At 38.8% G+C, this 18542-nt stretch overlaps 1 protein-coding gene across 3 annotated transcripts in view; it reads left to right on the top strand.

The window, feature by feature from the left end:
- PDE4D (phosphodiesterase 4D) overlaps window positions 1-18542 on the top strand; it is a 368255-nt gene that overhangs the window by 303280 nt on the left and 46433 nt on the right. For all 3 annotated transcript variants that reach the window (XM_032205385.1, XM_032205388.1, XM_032205386.1), the window contains exon 6: window positions 11630-11742. In XM_032205385.1, the coding sequence (XP_032061276.1) occupies window positions 11630-11742 (113 nt within the window). The remainder of the gene's footprint in view (window positions 1-11629; window positions 11743-18542) is intronic.

Here is an 18542-nt window from a genome sequence, read left to right as displayed (position 1 = left end):
GTTGAGCAAAATGAGTGCAATCTAAACGGATATAATGTAGATATGGTTTGTTAATCCAGTCTTGTACCATAAGAGCAGAGTACCGTATTACAGTTCTTATTAGATTCATCACTGTCATTATTTACTTTAAAAGAAATGCAATTTCCTCTTCTTTCAAAATGTAATAATGGCCTTTCCAAGTTATTTTAAAATTAAAATCAAGAAAGATGCTCAGCACTACTGTCAAGGACTCACCAAGAAGTGCAGCAGTCAAGACTGTCATGGCCCTAGGCAACCAGCAACCATCCTGTTTGATTCTTTTTTGACTTTCAGTCAGAAGCAGTCTTTGTTAAGGTCAAGCTCGCTGTAGTAAATGTTTACAGATGTTGTTATGTAAATGTACAAAATTATAAATTTACCCATAAAGTACTGATGGGAAAATATCTTTAATTATTGGCAAATACTTATCCTTTTTCTACTAGTAACCTTATTATAGGTTACTAGTAGAAAGTTATTGGAACAGAATAAAATGTAGACTACATCTGAATTAGGAAAAAAAAAAAAAAAAAAAAAAGTTTTTTTCACTCACAGCATTTAGTAGAAGACATTCACTTTGAAACTATGAAACCTTCCCTACTAGCAGAAAATCATGTATTACTTTTACCAAATCTCCCAGGCCTGGAAAACTGATTACTCTCTTACCTTCCTGCTGCCATCATATTCACACTTTGAGCTGCAGAATTTTAATGGTTTTGCACTTAGCTCTGAGGACTATGGATTTATGCTTAGTTTTGTATTCCAGAAGAGAGAATGTGTAGGACATTGGGACATATCTATATGGTCCAGTTACAGGTTTGTACAGGTTTGTATTCAAAGAAGAAAGAGGTACCTCATAGTGAAGAAACAGTTCTTTGTGTTTCTGTAGGCACGTTCCAGTATTTTATTTGAAACCCATGTAGACGAGAACCTCTTACAGAAGTGATGCTTTGGAACTGGGGCAGCTCTAGCTCATCTGTTAAAAGATATCCCTAGAAATATATACGTATTTTGTAGGGATATCTGAATTTTATGATATTTGTATATATATATATGTATATAAGTTTTTTAGGGATCACAGAATCACAGAATCACAGAATTTCTAGGTTGGAAGAGACCTCAAGATCATCGAGTCCAACCTCTGACCTAACGCTAGCAGTCCCCACTAAACCATATCCCTAAGCTCTACATCTAAACATCTTTTGAAGACTTCCAGGGATGGTGACTCCACCACTTCCCTGGGCAGCCTGTTCCAATGCCTCACAACCCTTTCAGTAAAGAAGTTCTTCCTAACATCTAACCTAAAACTCCCCTGGTGCAACTTAAGCCCATTCCCCCTCGTCCTGTCACCAGGCACGTGGGAGAACAGACCAACCCCCACCTCGCTAAATATGTGTATACCCCTATATATATCTATATCTATATATATATATGGGATATCTGATACATATATATGATATATATATGTAATACTTATTTATATATAAAGAAATATATATATATATATAATTTTTATAATATATATATATCAGATATCCCTAGAAATATATATATATTATACATATATACATATAGGTATATATCCCTAACAAACCTTGTGTTTCAAGAAAAAATAGGAAGATAACCTGTTAACATCCTGAAATTGGCTTTTTGTGTAGATGATTGTCCTAGGATTATGGACAATGGGCATTTATTGATTAATTCAGTCATGAAGTACAGATCTTTATTCCACAGTGCTCTTCCTTGCTGTTGGGAAATCAGACATTTTGGGAAACACATGTTTGATTCTTTACTATGCCAAGTTCCCTTTTGCAGCACTGATGAAGATTAGTGATCTAGTTAAGCCTCCTTCATTCGCCAGACAAATTTGCACCTGAGCCCCAGTCAGCACTATCAAACCTGTCACAATTACCTCGGGTAAGATCCCAGACCCATTAGCAAAATTTAGCTGATTACCTTCAGAGGTTCAGAAATCTAACTCTTGTTTCCTGTTAGAAAATAATTTTCAAATAATAATTTCAAATAATAATTTTCAAACCCACTCAAATTTCTTTTTGGAACCGTACCAGCATCACTTAGAAAAATGTCTTATCTCTCTCAGATGGCATTATGAGAAGAGCAATACAAGGGCATTTTCAGACTGAAGTACCTCCACAGCCTGGCTATTGGGGAAGAATCTCAAACAAAGCAGTTGTGGTGTGCATCTCACTATCTCTTCTTAGAGCTGCTCCACTTTGTATAAATAAATAAAGCTTTGAGCCACAGAGATACTGATCATTTGCAGGGCTAGGAGGGTAAAAGCTTCCTCTTTATTATGTATTCATATCAGAACTTCAGCAGAAAAAAATTTGAGAGACCAGCCTTGAAAATAGTAAACAACCCTGCATTTAGGATGCTTGTACAGGATGTGGGAAAATGTAGTAAAAAAAATGTTAGCCCTGTCTCTTCCAAGAGAGTTGCATAATAATCAGGCTGTTAGCTATTTTAGGGTAAACTTTTATATTATTGCATTTCAGGAACAAACAAACAAACAAACAAACTTTGAACCAGTTAGTTGTCACCCTTCTGTAGAGCAGAATGTATAGATAGTTGTTGGTGGTTTTTGTTTGGTTGCTTGGTTTTAAATTTCAAAAATTTTATGTTGTGGAAAAAAAGTTTCCCATCACTTTTAATTTGGATCTGTACTCATGGAAGGAGAAAATAAAGTGTTGGGCAATCTTCCTCAATACATAAACTCCAGAATGATGTCGACAAATAATTACAGTAATGTATCTTTCCTTCACCTTTTATTTATTACCCTGCTTTTGATCTCTTTTACTTCATCTACCTAAAAGTTAGAGGCAGAGATCATCGGTTAATATGAAAGAATGTGGCACCACTTAAATCAATGTTTAAATCAACATTTGGCTCAAGGCTTTAACTAAAATAAAATATAAGGGAAAAAATCATTCTGTGGGTTTCAGGGAAATGAACTGTTAATGAATATTGTGAAAGAGCTGAAATTTGCTGTAAGGGAAAGACTGACACAGTGTTTGTCGAGTTTTCAACTTGACGCATGGAGGAGCAGGTTGAGCTGTCTTGTGGTTTTGATGGATGACGTTTATCCGTTGCATACCTATCATCCAAAACAAACCCTCTCCCAGCCTGGCCTTTTCGCAGCAGCAGTAACAGTGACTGGTACTTACAATGTTAGCTCGAGGGCTGGTAGCCTCTGGGATAATTTCCTGAGACAATATGACAGAAATGTAGCAGAAAGAATGACTGACTCATTGTCCAGTGTAAAGAAACTGCGTGACTAACATAGTTCATTCAGTTTAAACCGTGGGTTTCTTACTGATGACACAAATGTAATAACAGTTTTGTGTATCTGACTCTCAGAGTAGTATTTGGTTTCCTCCACAAAAGCAAATAATCAAGTGGACGGGAACAGTATTTGCCTAATAAATAGCATAAATAGGAAGTGAGGTTATGTTTTAAAAATCATGGGAGAGGACCCAGAGGCTTGAAGGCTTTGCACCACCTATTATATAAATGAGATCTAATCCTGAATGAGGCTCTCAGGCACTACTTTTATAACATTTTGAATATATTAATGAGCAATGACACTAAAACAAAAGAGATAAGAAAAACATTCAAGATAACAGTAAAGGTTCTGTTAGAAATGGAGTTTTATGGAGATGCAGTAGATGCAATAGATGACCTGCAGATACTAGTAAGGGTCTGATTTAGCACATACTCATTCACCAAGAGTGTCCATACAGACAGGAACTTCGGGTTTTACTATTATCTTTAGTAGTGCACCGGATGTGTTGGGTCTGTCCAGTGATATGAAGCAAGCTGCTAGCCCAAATGCTGACTCAGACATCACTTGACCCAAGAGAGAAGCTTTAAGAACAAAACAAATGTTGAAGTTAAAGAGATACATTGCATGTGTTCTTGGTTTGCTGAGGAGTGCAAAAGCCTAACCCTTTGTCCCATGTAAATACAACCCAGCTAATGGCATGTGAAGGGAATGAGGACAGTTTCATTAAAGGAAAGGTGAAAAACTGATCCCTGCTACTGCCCTTTCTGATGCTTTCAGCAGTGAAGCTGAATGAAGTTGCGCCTTCTCCTAATTCCCTATTTGCTTTGTTGAAAAGAGAGCAGGCTTCCTGCTGCCTAACTGAGGAAAGACTTGGAGGTTTCCTTTCTCTTACATCTCCAGGGCCCCATAATGACCTGATAAAGACTGGTCTCCAGCTGCTCACTTTTGCCATCAGTTCATTTAGTTTATCTTATCAATACTGTGCAAATCTGTTTCAAATTCGAATTAATGCTAGGAACACACAGGATGTTTTGGGGGTGTTTTCCTTAGAAAAAGGAAAATATTAACTTCTGAAATCATTGACTGCTGTTATCTAAGTCTAGAAGTGAGGTGGTGATTTATTAAATTCATTTAGTGCAACGTGAAAATGGACAACTACAAAGGACACTTATTAACACTTTCTTTTAAGAAAAATAGTCTAGTTTTAGCATACTTCTTGCTAGAGACTAGATGGAAAAGAGCGAATATGAATTCCTCAGTTCTTAGAAAGCTTTCACTCAGCTTTCCCATTTTATCAGACACCAGGAATTCTATTGAGGTTTCTTTAGCAAAGTCCAGCTGAAACTTTTTCTAAACTTGGGTGTCTATAAGTTTTAATATTGTGTTAGCTCAGGCTGCACCATTAGGTGTTGTTAAATTCAAAAGTCAAATCAACCAGGAGACACAAAAGCTTAGGAAAATAAACTGCTAGTCCTGGTACTTAGAGAAATATTTATTTTTATTTTATTCTGTGGTAATTTCTGAATAGGCATTTGTAAAGTTTTTGAGGAACTTTCCTCTGAAAAAAAAAAAAAAACAGGGATCCTGAAATTCTTTCGCAGATGGAACTCCCAGTTTACAAATTTCCTCTCAGTCTAAAATTTTCAGTTGGTAATAAAAAAATTATGACAAAACAGAGTTTCTGGGTCTTGCAGTTATTGGCATTTCAGACTAAGCCATCAGTAATCTGCTTAAAAGTGAAGTCTGTGGTTTTTAATGGCTTATATGAGCTGTTGGTTTTGTTTGTTTGTTTGTTTGTTTGTTTGTTTTTAAAAAAAATCAAGCTTTTTTTGGTGTGTGTGTTCTGATCATATGTTCTAAGAAAGTAGGAAATCAAAATTATTAGGTCTTTTTAACACTAAAAATTTTCATACACAAAGTGATTTGTATTTCTGGTTACTTTCATCCAAATGCCAAGCATATATAACAGTTGCACTCTTCAGCAAAATGCTGATGGGGACAATGTAATGAATGTAATGTCCTTTGATCCCTTCTAGTAGGATCAGACACTGTTACAGAACAGCAAATGTGAGAGTGTGACTATTTGAACCACCAAATTTTTGACAAAATGTCTTTTATTTTCTTGACTATTAATTTAATTTTGTTCTACTTTGAAACTCTGTGACTCCTCTCATGCTGAAAGAACAGCAGTATCCTACTCAGATACCAAATGTTTTATAGCTGCAGGGGAAAATGATCTTCAGGATACATCCTAGCACCTAGAATTTTTGTATTATATAAGAAATAGAATATGAAAGCAGATTGAACAATGAATCCAGTATTGGACTCCTTGTCCAAGAGTCTCAAAATCTAACCAATTACAACTGTTGAGAAAAATAAGAAATTCAAAAAGGTACATACTTTTCCTCAAAATGCAGGTTGTTCATAGAAATAAAGCAATAAAAATGTAAGCAGATGATATTTTGCTGTAGTACTACTTGAAAACCTCAGACAAACTTTCCTCTTTTTCTTTATTTTGAGCAAAGTTTAATTGCTTTACAGGAGAACTTACTTCTTTTGCCAGTGAACAAATGAGGTCCTGCAGGTTCTTATGGACAGTGAAGAACTGTAGGAACATACTCGGCCTACTATCAGGAACCTGCTGGTCCTTTGCCAAAGGCAGACAGAAGGGAAAAGAGCATTGGGTAGGAATGTGTGGTAGCAGAAGTTCATTTGGCTTTATGGGATTTTTGATAAGAGTAAAGAGTTGCAAGAAGCATTCACACTGCAAACATTTTGACCCACTGTGTCATTAAAGCAGTAAATCATTTAAATATGCTGCATGTATTGATCCTATGTTTTTTTCTGCTTGTCTTCAATGGAAGAATGTTTTTCTGATAGTCTTCCCTACTACTGTGGCATTGCAAGACTATTTCTTCAGATGAATTTGCAAATACTTAATGCAGGCATACTTCTAGACTTCACAACAATTTATATCTGTATGAGTGACTTAATTCCAAAGCTTCTTCCAAGAAGTAAACCAAATATTTAATAGAAAAAAAAGAGGGGGAGGGGGGGGAGGAGGAGGGGACACCAGAGAAAAGCCGAAGAGTCACCAAAAGCAACACCCCATGCAGTAAAACTAAACTACATAGTGAGAGTCTGATTATGTAGTTCTTCAAAATTTTAGGAGTCAGAAGGGCCTTAATTACTCTGAACTAACTAAAATTGATGTGTTTCAAGAGACTGATACCTTCTTCCTAGATGTCCACAGCCTTTCTGTTATCTGGTTTTGTAAGAGTGTAAGTATGTTGCTCCTACCTTTGTCCCTGAAATATGCATATGTAAGTTATAAAGAGATTGTTATATGGCATACATAGAGTTCTCTGAGACCATGAGCGAAACACAAAATGTTGGTTAGAAAGCCGTTTTTTCCCCCCATGAAAACAGTAGTGTGCTTCCTTTAGGTCCTCATTTGATTTGTGTTTTCTATCTGTATTTCTCTATATGGTCATTTTTAAATATATATATATATATATATATATAATATAGAAATATTTAATATTTTGACAAGTTGTGCATAACTAGACTTTAACATTTTGCTCCTAATATTTTGTGGAAGTTACAGCATTTTCTGTTCAGGGAGATAGAATGGTTTCCATAGCCTAAGGCTAAAGCTAGTGACATGGTGTAAATCAGTTTATTGGGAAAGCCCTACTGATCATCACAGTCTGAAAGAAGACTAGTCCTGGTCATCAACACACAGTCTGTCCATGCATGAGGCCACTGACTGGCATAAAGGATTTTTCTTCACTAGAATGGAAACTTGGAGAGATTCCTGGCATGGAAGAAAGTGAGCGTTCAGAGTGGAACCATCAAAAAAGCTTTTGAGAAAACCGCTGCAGCTGAGTTGTCTGCCCAGATGTTCACTCCAAAATCTGGTCAAGAGTATTTTGTTTTACTTGTGATTGGGGGTGGGGGGGAGGAAATATTACCAGATTTCTAGATGCTAAACAAAAAATATCCTTCATAATTTCATTTTATCAACAGTATGAGATGTGAACACTCCACAAAGAAAGCCTTTTGAGTCACAATACTTACTTCTCAGTAATACCTGAATATTTTTTTTTCAGTTGTGAAATGGGTGACTAAGAAAATGCATGCAGCTTCTGTGCTGAATCAATGCTAATATGGCTATGTAAAATAGAAGGTGCCAACGTTGACTGAAGTGTTGAAGTCACTTGAATATATAAGCCATCAGTTAAGGCTGTTAAGTACTAGCATCCTCATTTACAGAAAATAATAATAGTAATTTGAGCCACAGAACATTTTTTTTTTTTGAAATGCTGTAGTATTAAGAGAAACTGCAGCTCTTGGCCCAGTGATTCTGTTGCTCCAAACTTCAATCTTATGCTACATGGAAAATTGTGAAGGTGGCCAGAAAACTCAGAAGATGACCAGGGTCTTGAGTCTCACAGAGAGTCTCTCTGATATTCACCTCATCTTTATTTTGAGTAGCCTAGAGGTTTCCAGGGCTTCTTCCACTTGCCAGTGTCCTCAAAAACCCGTCTGGAGCATGGCACTGCTTTTCTGTGACCATATCTTGCCTCCAAGGCACTCCCATTTTAAGGCACACAATACAGTGGCCAGAGCCCTGTATTGTGTGCTTGCAGAGTCGACTCTTTTTTAGGCTCTTCACATCACATGGTCTCAACTGATGAAACAACAATGAAGAACCTGTATTACCTTTTCCTTCTGCTGTGCTAAAATTGCTTAAAGTACTGAAAAGGTTAGTGTAAGTACAATTCAGAGAAAAGAATAGTATTGCTTTTTGTCCTCTAGGAATACTAGAACACTGTATAAGAAAATCACGATGAACCATTTAATTAAGTGGACATAATTCCTAACTATTGTAATATGGTAATTTTCCCCTTTGAAAATTTTTCAACAAAAGTTGTTCCCAAAGAAGGGTGCAGATAAAAGCACAGCTATTTCTGGTGTTTCATTAGGAGTTGTGCTAAGAATCAAGTATTTTACAAAAACAGACAGTAGAACATCCTTTAAAAAAAATGCTTGTGCAGCATCAAATGCTTATGTCTGAGCTTGTTCATCTTGCTAGCCTTTGATTTTTTTTATTTATTTTTTCTATGTACCACTCTGAAAGCTACATGTGGTGGGATTGTTTGTATTAATCTGTGAACTGTGAAGAGAACGTTTGCTGTAACTTCCTTTTTTTTTCTAAAAGCATACAAGAAGCAGCATGCAAATTTTAAAGCAACTGGTGTTAAACACTGTAATAAGTTACAAAAAAGCACTTTTTAAATGTCAAAAAAAAAACGCTGATTTACAAAAGTTAAAGCTTGGTCTGGTGCTTATGCCAGAAAACTGATCAGTGCATGAGTCCTAGTTGGGAATTTCAGGGTGCTACCCTAGAGGTAAGACGGAGGTCAGAAACAGTATTGTGAGGTGGTAACAACTGAATGGCGTATAAATATATACATATATATATATATATGTATGTATGTATATATATATTAGTGCAGTGGTGATGAGGTGTTATACTTGGAAAGCTGTTAACCTAGACAACATTTTCCACCACATTGTGTAACGACAGTGTGGGCCACAATTACAGCTTCAGGACTGTTTAGAAAAGCTTCCCTTATAGTTCTCCTCTTCAGAACTGCTGGAGCAGCAGGGGATGTTTGCTTGATGAGGACTTTGTCATTGTTTAAAGTTCCTTTTATTTCCATTTAAGTTTACAGAGCTATCCTGATGGTTCTGCAGTCTGAGAGCTTGCGAGAGGTGCTGAATCCAGCAGGTCTTTCTGGTGGTATTTAGCCAAACCACTGGCCATCAGAAGTTTCCTAAGTTAGATTGGGCAGCTGGGGTCCCCACAGGACCCCATTCCCATTCTTGAATGTGGGAGTCAGCAACAGGAGGTTGTCAGAAACATCCTCCTAAGGGTGATGGAACTTGCTTGTGGGTGTTGGATTCTGTTCTCTAATGTACACTAAGATAGTGCACAGGTGGGTAGCAGGTAAAGATTTGGAAACGTAAGGTGCTGTAGGAAATATATATCATTGCTATATGGATAACAAGAAGTTCAAGTTTGAAAATAACAGAGTGTTTTGTTACTTTTACCTAAGTATGGCATCCTGCAAGTTTATTTTGTTGTTTTCATACTTCTTGGAAAAAAACTTCACACTTTTAGTTGTGAAGTATTAGAAAGGATGATGCTTAGTTTTGAAGAAAAACATGAGTTTCCCAATACCTGATTTTCAAAAACTGCTGAAGGGCAGGCTGCAGGCTAGCAGCAACACAGCATTGCACAGATTCATTTTACCTCACTTCATTATGCATGTTATCTGCGATGAAATCATTGTAAAGGTCATCAGATAACTATGCATATGTTAACCTCCTCTTCTGCTTCATCAAAAGCATTTAACACAACACACTATTACAAACATATTATAAACAAAGTGAATTCTATTTCTAGTATGGATCTCGATGGGACCTACAGTATGAGGTCAATACTAGCCACCTCCAATAATTAGCTGCAGTTGCCACTCTTTAAAAATAATGTATGAAGTTAGTGAGCTGTGATGCCTGCTGCATTACAGCAGGCCACAGATTCTCTTCTGATGGCTAAATAGTCTGGGAAATCCTGATTTTATTTACCAGGGGATATTTTGTTTATTTTTTTAATTTTTTTTTTTTTTTTTGGGGGGGGGATCAGATACAGTGTGCATAGTAAGCATGACATGTTTGAAACACAGTATCTACAATTCAGTGAGAATGGGTTTTGGTGACTGTCTGTAAGTGTTGTGTTTGTTGAGGTGACAGATTAATCCTGATGTGGGCAAGCACAGCAACATTTCCTTTAAGCACTTTTGCCAGTTAATCTCAATCCAAAATTGTTCTTGCTTTTTGCCTTTTGCCAAAAGAAAATGGACATTATTCAAAATTATAATTATGCAAGGTTTAACAGCTTTGAGGGAACTCAAAGGTCTGGAGCATGTGCTCTGAAATGTAAAAAGATATGAATCAGGTATCCTGGATGTTGAACAGTAAAGCAATGAGCTATTTGGTACTAGCCCATGCTAGAATTATTGTAAAAGGAGTTTTAGTTAATTTGCTTGCTGGATTTTTTGCTTGTCTGATATCTTGAAGGGAAAAAAAAAAAAAAAAAAAAAGTTATTTTTGTGTGGAACAAGTTGAGGGAGATGTTTTGGATGGGAATAACAAGCCCACAGAACAAACATTTCTCTACCATGGTGTTACATTTGCATGTAACTGATCCAGAACCATGAGTGCCAGGAGTTTCAAAACTTCATGTTTCAGATACAGCGCATGCAAAGACAGCATGTCCAGGCTAAAACACACTGAGCTCTTGGTTCAGTACAGAGCAGCATTTTCCCTAGATATATTGAAGAAAAAAAAAAAAAAAAAAGTCAGGCTATGTAGGTGAGATTGCACCCCTAGACACGGGATTATTTTTCTGTAATTAGTCGCATACTGATAGATCTGCAGCTGATAAGGAAACGTCTTTCCCTGCGTGTGGGTCACTTCTGCAAGTTTTAGGCCAGGTGCCACAAGGCAGTCATGATCGAAATGTTACCGAGGGTCCGTTTCCTACGTGGGATCCCCTTCCAAAACTTTTACCATCCTTGTTGTTTGTTTTTTTTTTTTCACTTAGGGCCAACGTGTTAGATACTCTGTGCACACGTACGCACGGATACACGCGATCCGTGGGGCTTGAGCCTGCAGCACCTGAGCCCTGGCAGCTGGCTGCTCCGCTCCGGCCAGGCGCCCTTTTGGGACGGGGACGGGGCGGGGGTGCCCTCGGGCAGCCGGCACCCGTCGGCGGAGCGAGGAAAACAGGAAACGGCGCTGATTCAGAGCCCTGCCTGCGCCTCCCCGCTGCCGGGCTGGGGACCGGGGCTGCGGCTGGGGGCTGCCCCCGGGACGGGACGGGGCGGGACGGGGCGGGACGGGGCGACCGCTGAGCGCCCGCGGAGCTCCGCGAACGGCCCCGGGAGGCGGTGCTGCGGGCGGCACACGCGTCCCCGGGACGACACGGGGCGGAGCGGGGAAGTTTGTGCTCGCTGCCCGGCACACGCCGCTGCCGCCGGCCGCAGCGCAGCGGGGGCTGCGGGCCCCGAGGGGGAGCGGAGCCGGGCGGCGGCCGGGGCAATATGAAGGAGCAGCACCCATGTGCCGGCACCGGGCAGCGGGGAGCGGGCGGCCGCGGCAGGATGGACGCGCTGCAGCTCGCTGTTAGCCCCGTGAAGCGCTTGAGGACTGAGTACGCCTTTCCCTATCTCTTCGCAGAGGAGGCCTACCAAAAGCTGGCCAGCGAGACCCTGGAGGAGCTGGACTGGTGCCTGGACCAGCTGGAGACCCTGCAGACCAGGCACTCCGTCAGCGAAATGGCCTCGAACAAGGTAGGAGCCCACGCCCGACGCATGCCAGTGGTGCGGGGATGGGGATGCCACGGTCCCATTAGCGGTCCTGGTCCCGGTTCTGGTCCCAGTCCCGGGGGTAGCCGGCGTGTCCCCGGCCGTGGGACGGCGGCACCGGGTCGGCGGAGCCCCAGGGCTGCCCGCCGAGGGGATGCGCTGCCCGAGAGGCGCACCGCGGGCAGAGGAAGCCTGCTGTGGTGCTCCCGAAGGGATAGCGTTGGTCATTTTAAACAGGCAGCTCTGTTCAGACCCCGGGGACAAATGGTGAAAGTGATGCGGGCGTTTGGACTTGGAAAGTTATGCCTTTTCGCTGCGTGTTGCAATGTCTAAACCAGAAGAGACTGTTTCTGACTGCTGGCGATGTTCAGTTGCTCGTTCTTCTCACACGCATCCCACTATTAACAAGAGCTCTTTCCTAGAGAAGCATGTAGAAAGTAGTGCTGTGTAGAGGTGGCAAAAGTAGTTCTCAATTCCAAGACTGATACAGACTTAATTGTATTTGTCAGCAGTAAGGCCACCAGTTTTCCTAAGACAGTCTGGTAGGGATGAACATGCGCAACTGGCGTGCAATTATAACAGTCGTGATAGATACTGAGACCCAGAGGTGTGTTCCCGAGACCAAGTGCACTTCACTTCATCAAATTTCAGAATATCCAGGGAACGTGTGCTGGGCTCTGCTGTGACTGAAAACTTTGTTTTGCAGTTTCAAGAGTTTGCATGTACAACATTCATGCATACACTTTCTTTCATGATTTTGGTTTACGAGCAACATGTAGCTGCTACATTTCTGGTGTTAATTGCTGAAGCCAAGTTAATAAGCCTGCTGTCTTGCTTCAGAATGTATTTTTTGCATTTGTCATCAACAGATATTCCAAGTATTTGGGGAGCTACATGTACAATAAGAGAGAAGAAGGTTTTAATTATAGCAAATAAATGGGCTGTTTCTTGCCTCACTTACGTCTGTAAAAGCCACTCATGATTTGTAGTTTAGCAGCTATATTTTACAGCCCTTTTAGTTGCAATTAGGATTTTTGAAAGTCAAAAAAATGTTGAGAGTATTTTGTCTCAGCTTATGCCCTTTTAAATTCTGCTGCCTTCCTTTGATTGCCCTTACCAAACATCTGCTATTTCTTCTTGTCTGCTTTTGAGCTCATGTTCAACTCAGCCTGTGGGTAAGATGTGGATTGTTCGCACTGTAGTGTGGTTTTGTCCTGTAATAAAACCAGTTTATTTCTTTGTCATGCCTTGTGCTTCTCAAGTCTTCAGAGACTTTTGGCAGCAATTAAATCTCCATTATTAAGAGTTACCCGCTTGGCATTGCCCTATTCTCAGAACCATTTTCAGATTTTATTGCCAGTTGAAAGATCTAATTATTCAAGACATACTGGGTATATGCCATCAAGATACAAAGTCAAGAGTTTCAGAGTTCATTTCAGCATTTTGAATCTAGTGGTAAAATTTACATTTTTATTTTCAAAAAAACATTTTTTTTTTAATGTTTTTTTTTTACATATGTTTTACATATGTTTTTTACAAATGTTTTTTTTTACATATTTATTTATTTTCAAAGGGAGTAAGGTCAGACCCATGCCTGGGGTCTGATCTTGCCCTACTGTGAAGTTTGAACATCTGTCAATTCCCCTATTTGTAGTGTCTCCATCACCACTGTTTCACAAGACCGGGGACAGACCTCAGGTATTTATTTGTTACCTCCCTAAAACTGACATTTGGTATATTTTACGAACAATGAATAATAAGATAAAAACAATTACTAATCAGTTCTACTCAAGCTTTCCCATATATACTCACGTTTTTCTTAAAAGAGGGCCTATTTTTAACATACAACATGATGACTGCTTCATATCTTTAAGAAAATACAAAGGTGCTACATCTAACACTAGTTTGCTTGTATTTGTTTGAACTACTTAGAGAGTTGTTTGCTGTAGATTACAGGATAAACACTCTTCACATGTATTTATTCAAATGAAAAGGAAAATGTGATTCAGAGAAAGTTTGTCATCTTGTAATTTCAAACATAACATGCGGACCACACAGTAATCCTAGTCGTCAGAGTTAATCTGAAGGTCAGTAAGAATGATGCTGAGTTTTACATCAAAACTGGAATTTGGCGTCACAGCAATGTATGACCTTAGTCTGCTTGATCTATCAAATATGGATGGACATGTCTAAGGCACTTAGCTGCTATGTATAATTTCATATTGAAGTATTTAGGAAGAGACTGCTATTACTGTATTGTATTGCCACTGCACAGCTTTGGAGGTCATACTCAGTCATTGAGATGTACCTTTATCCCCATTTTTGGGAAATCTTTCCACCTTGTATAAAAATCTCTGTGATGTCTTTCAGGGCTTTTTATTTTTTATTTTTTACTGTTAAAGAAAAAAAAGCCATTAGTCGTAACATGAACAATCTTGCATATAAATAAGTGAGCCCATGTAATAATGCAAGAAAACTCAGTGCAGAAGAATTTTACTTTTAGGTGTGAAACAGATTGTTCTAAATAATCATGGTACTCTTGAGTATGAAAACATACCCAATTTTGAGAGACAGCACCTCCTATCTTAATGTAACTGCAAACTGCAACATCTCTGTAAAGCACATATGTAAGTGGTGTTATATTAGTTTATGTTGAAGCCTGAAGAACAGAAACCATTCTCAAGGCTGAGGAAATAGAATTAAGTCCATCAGGAATATTCAAAGGTACCCAGCCCTCTATACCATGAAAAATTCCTGCAAAATCAGGTGAGAATCACGGAATCATAGAATTGTAGGGGTTGGAATCATCAAGGGATGATCCCTCAAGGGATCATTTGGTCCAACCCCCCTGCCAAAGCAGATTCAATAGAGAAAAGCATGTTCTCTAGAGAAAATCAAGAGAAGGAACGCTGTAGGTACATATCATGTTTTCTCACTATATTTTCCTTTCCCCTTATATGAGTTTCTTTAAGAAATAATTTGTCTTTTTTTTTTTTTTTTCCTTTTACCCCAGATTCTCAGCTACTTCTCTTATGTACACCCCACACTTTTTGCATATAACAACATTTTCATCCATCTTAGCTTTGCGTATTTACATGAACTTGTGTGAGATATAAGGGGTGAGCTCTGCATCATGTAGGAGCTTTTGACCAACATGCAAAGGCTGCCATAGCAGTGTACAAAGTAACAGAGAAGAAACAATATGACATGTCCTGAATGCCTGAAGCAGGCCAGTTCTGATCTCTGATCCCTCTCCTGGGTGGCGAGCGGGCAGCCAGAACCACTGCATCCTAGTGGAATCCCCTTACTGCGGTGATGCTTGTGTAGGACTTGCCTTGGCATACCCCAATCCGAGCGTATTTATTTTGTTTAGATGCTTCTGGTACTCAATTAGTAGTAGTCAGTGATGTGCCAGCTCACAGCTTTGTGTGACTGAAAGTAAGGTGATACAGAGAGATGAAAAGATCCTTTTTTTCCTTCCCCCTGCTTAAAAGTGCTTGAACCAGGAGGCATGGCACATTTTCCCCAGGGGATGAGCCCTGGCGTGTTGTGACAGTAAGTGCAACCCTGAAAACTGAAAGTGTACTATGGGTCAGCTCCATGGGAAGTCAGCCACAGTGCTTGGCTGACGAAGTTATACTGGGATCACTGTAAAATCCAGAAGATGCCCAATGTCCAGCTGTCCTGGTGATAAGGAGCTTTCCAAGGGCTGAGAGACATTGCGCATGAAGTAACAGGTGGATTAGGGCCATGATGCACCCATAGGCGTAGGTTGTTGATAAATCCCTTTTCGAAAAGATGCTGTATTTAAAAGCATTATCAGTTGTTATTACGTTATTACGATTTTTACAGTACCTTGTGCTCACTTAAATTACCAGCTTCTGGAGTTGGTGTTATCTACAGAATCCCAGTTTTTTAACTAAAAACACAGGAAGTTTCTTGTCCTTTTACCTGTGCAGAAAACCTGTAAGATCTTTAGGCTCAGAGACTAGAAAACAAATGAGCACTTTAAATTTTGAAAATAGATGAAAATGTTTTCCATGTTTGGAGACTAATTTCTTATTTTCCATGCCATGTACTGTTAATATTGACTAATATCTGTGGACTGTGGCTCTATCATTGTTGGTGTTTTTTTGTTTTGTTTTGTTATGAGTCTTTTTTTTTTAAAGTGATATTTATTTGAATTGAAAGAAATTAATTAGGAAATGCTTTAGCAATTTGGATCACTAAGGGTAGGATCCCAGCGCATAGTCAGTTGCCTCTATGTTCTGATTTCCAGAGATGCTAACCTGCAACAGTTTCTTACGAACTGAATTGTCAGTAATATCTCTGTTTTAAAACACGGTTTTTATGTGCCTACTAGCTTGCTGATTGTGATTTCTTAACTTCAGATTAAGTGTCTGATTCTGGATCTGGACTTGAAATTACTACTGTGACAGACAATAAATGTATATATGACAGCCAATACAAAGGTGCAGCAAACACTTTCTGCTGGACAGCACTAATTGTAGGTTAGTCAAACGTGGAGTAATACTTATAATGAAACTGATATGCAAAAGTATGTTTTCACTTCTGTAATCATGATTTTTGCAAACACCTCCAGTGCAATGCTCTGGGGGTGTCTGAGTATTTGAATTTAGACATGGAAAAAAAGCAATTTGTATTGCTTTTGTTTCAATGTTAAGTTTGCTGCAGTTTACAGCATTATTTTTTTTTTCAGGATTTGCTAGTAACTGGTCACAAACAGGAGTGTGGAAGAGGTCACTTAAGATTAATGTAAGGGTTGTGACAGAGGTTCCTTTCCTGCTATATAAACTTCCTTTCTTGAGGAAGCTTTTGTAGTTATCAAAGCTAACAATTTTTAGGTTTCATGTAGTATGACTATGCCAACTGGTCAAAAAAAGAATTTGAAAATACTTTTTAAAAGAAGACCTTTATTATAGTTGTTCAATTTGTACACCAGTGTGTTAAAATGCTCCCAGATTAAAACAAATGTCTATTTACAAACTGTTCCTAGTGACAGACAGTATTTCAAAACCCTCTTGGAATTTTTGAGTGCTGTGAAGATGCCCAAAGTGAAGTGTTATCTACCAGCTACCTTCCAAAGACTACACTAATGTAATACTGACCGCAGATGTTAGTGGTGTTTTGGTATATGTTTATTGTACTGTACATATCACCCATTACTTATGCTTAGATCATAATCCTAATGATTTTTTGTTTGTCTGTTTGTTTGTTTGTTTTAAATACAGTTTCCAAGCTGTAAACATTTAGTGTAAATTAAAGTTAGGCATGAAGGAAACAGACAATGTAATCTGCTCAGTTATTGTTCTTTTTTTCCTTTTTTTTCTTTCTTCTTTTTTTTTTTTTTTTTTTTTTTCACATTCTCTCATGATGGCTCCTGCCAATTTGAGCTGTTTTATAATCACATCTTCCTGCTGCTGCAAAGTATTTTTTCCTTTCCTGCTCTACAACATTAAAAGGCTCACATGGGCAACTGGGAGCCAACTAACATAATATCCAGGGAAAGAGTGAAGTTAAACTAATTACTTAGTTGAAATAATGGACTATATATACATTTCCTATCATGGTTCAAACAGAAGTTTTGTTTTACCACTGGTGGGTGTCCCAGCCACAAAGGAGAGCCCCTGCTGCCTGCATCCTTGTTTTATCTTTGTCTTCTTCTGTGGAAAAGCTTGGATGGCAATTTTGTAGGAGTCTGGATGAGCTAGTACTAATAAAAATGTCTAATGTCTCTGGCTCAATCTTTTATTAATGGGCTAGTTTTTAGTGGCTTTTTTTTTTTTTTTTGAATTGTCACTGTCAACTTTGGTGACTGGTTTGTCACCCGTTTAGAAGCTTATCTTCAGAAATTCCATTTCATATGTAGGAGTATAATTTTTCTGCAATGCTTTTTCCAAATGTGAAAGCTCAGCCAGAGTAAAATTGTATCCTCTTCTGTCATAGTCACCGATTAGAGTGACCTGTTTCCAATTAAGGGAAAGGATAATGTTGTCATATCCATTTACGAGGATTTAAACATCAGTCATTCTCTTGCATTTCAGTTATGGCACATGAAAAATACATGCTGGAAATGAGTAGAAAAAAAATTTGTTGCTATCATGACTAAATTGTTGCAAAGCAGACAAGACCTCTGCTTTGCTTCTCAGACATAAAGAGGGCAGATAAGCAGATGGAAAAACTTGATGGGGTTTATTGTGTGACAGTCCTCTTATATAATGTCTGGCAATGCCATCACACTTGGCTCATTGACATGATGGTTTAATTGGCTCTTGACGTTTCTAGACCTTTCTAGGAAAATCCGAGGATTTGGTTAGCGCTTTAGAGTGCTACTTCTAATGAAGATTACAATTAAGTAAGGGGCAGCTGTTATCAAGGAAAAGCTTGTTTGTGTACAACATAAGGAAAATTTTTATTCATCAAAGATTTCAATTTGCACAGTGACAGAGTAAAAGAATCCTGATAAAGTGTTGAGCAGGAAGTTGAATTAATGCATAATTAGGCACCAGTTTTCTTGCACTTCATAATAGGAGAAAAGGAAGAGAACTGTGGAGTTAAGGAAGAACTTCCTTCCCAGATACTCTCCTGCCTTTTCATGGTCTGAAGCCAGCACACACAAATTTTAAGACCTCTGGGCTGGAGTGCTGTTCCTCTGGAGCAACCTTACTTGCTCCCATGTCAGACTACTCATGCTTCTGGAGAACAGAAAACTTGCCCTCAGGCAACTGCAGTGATGAGTGAGGTATATTTATATAAAGGAGATA

This window comes from Aythya fuligula, chromosome Z (assembly GCF_009819795.1).
Source record: "Aythya fuligula isolate bAytFul2 chromosome Z, bAytFul2.pri, whole genome shotgun sequence".
NCBI lineage: Eukaryota > Metazoa > Chordata > Aves > Anseriformes > Anatidae > Aythya > Aythya fuligula.
The sequence above is the reverse complement of the archived record's forward strand: the minus strand, read 5'-3'. Positions and strand labels throughout refer to the sequence as shown.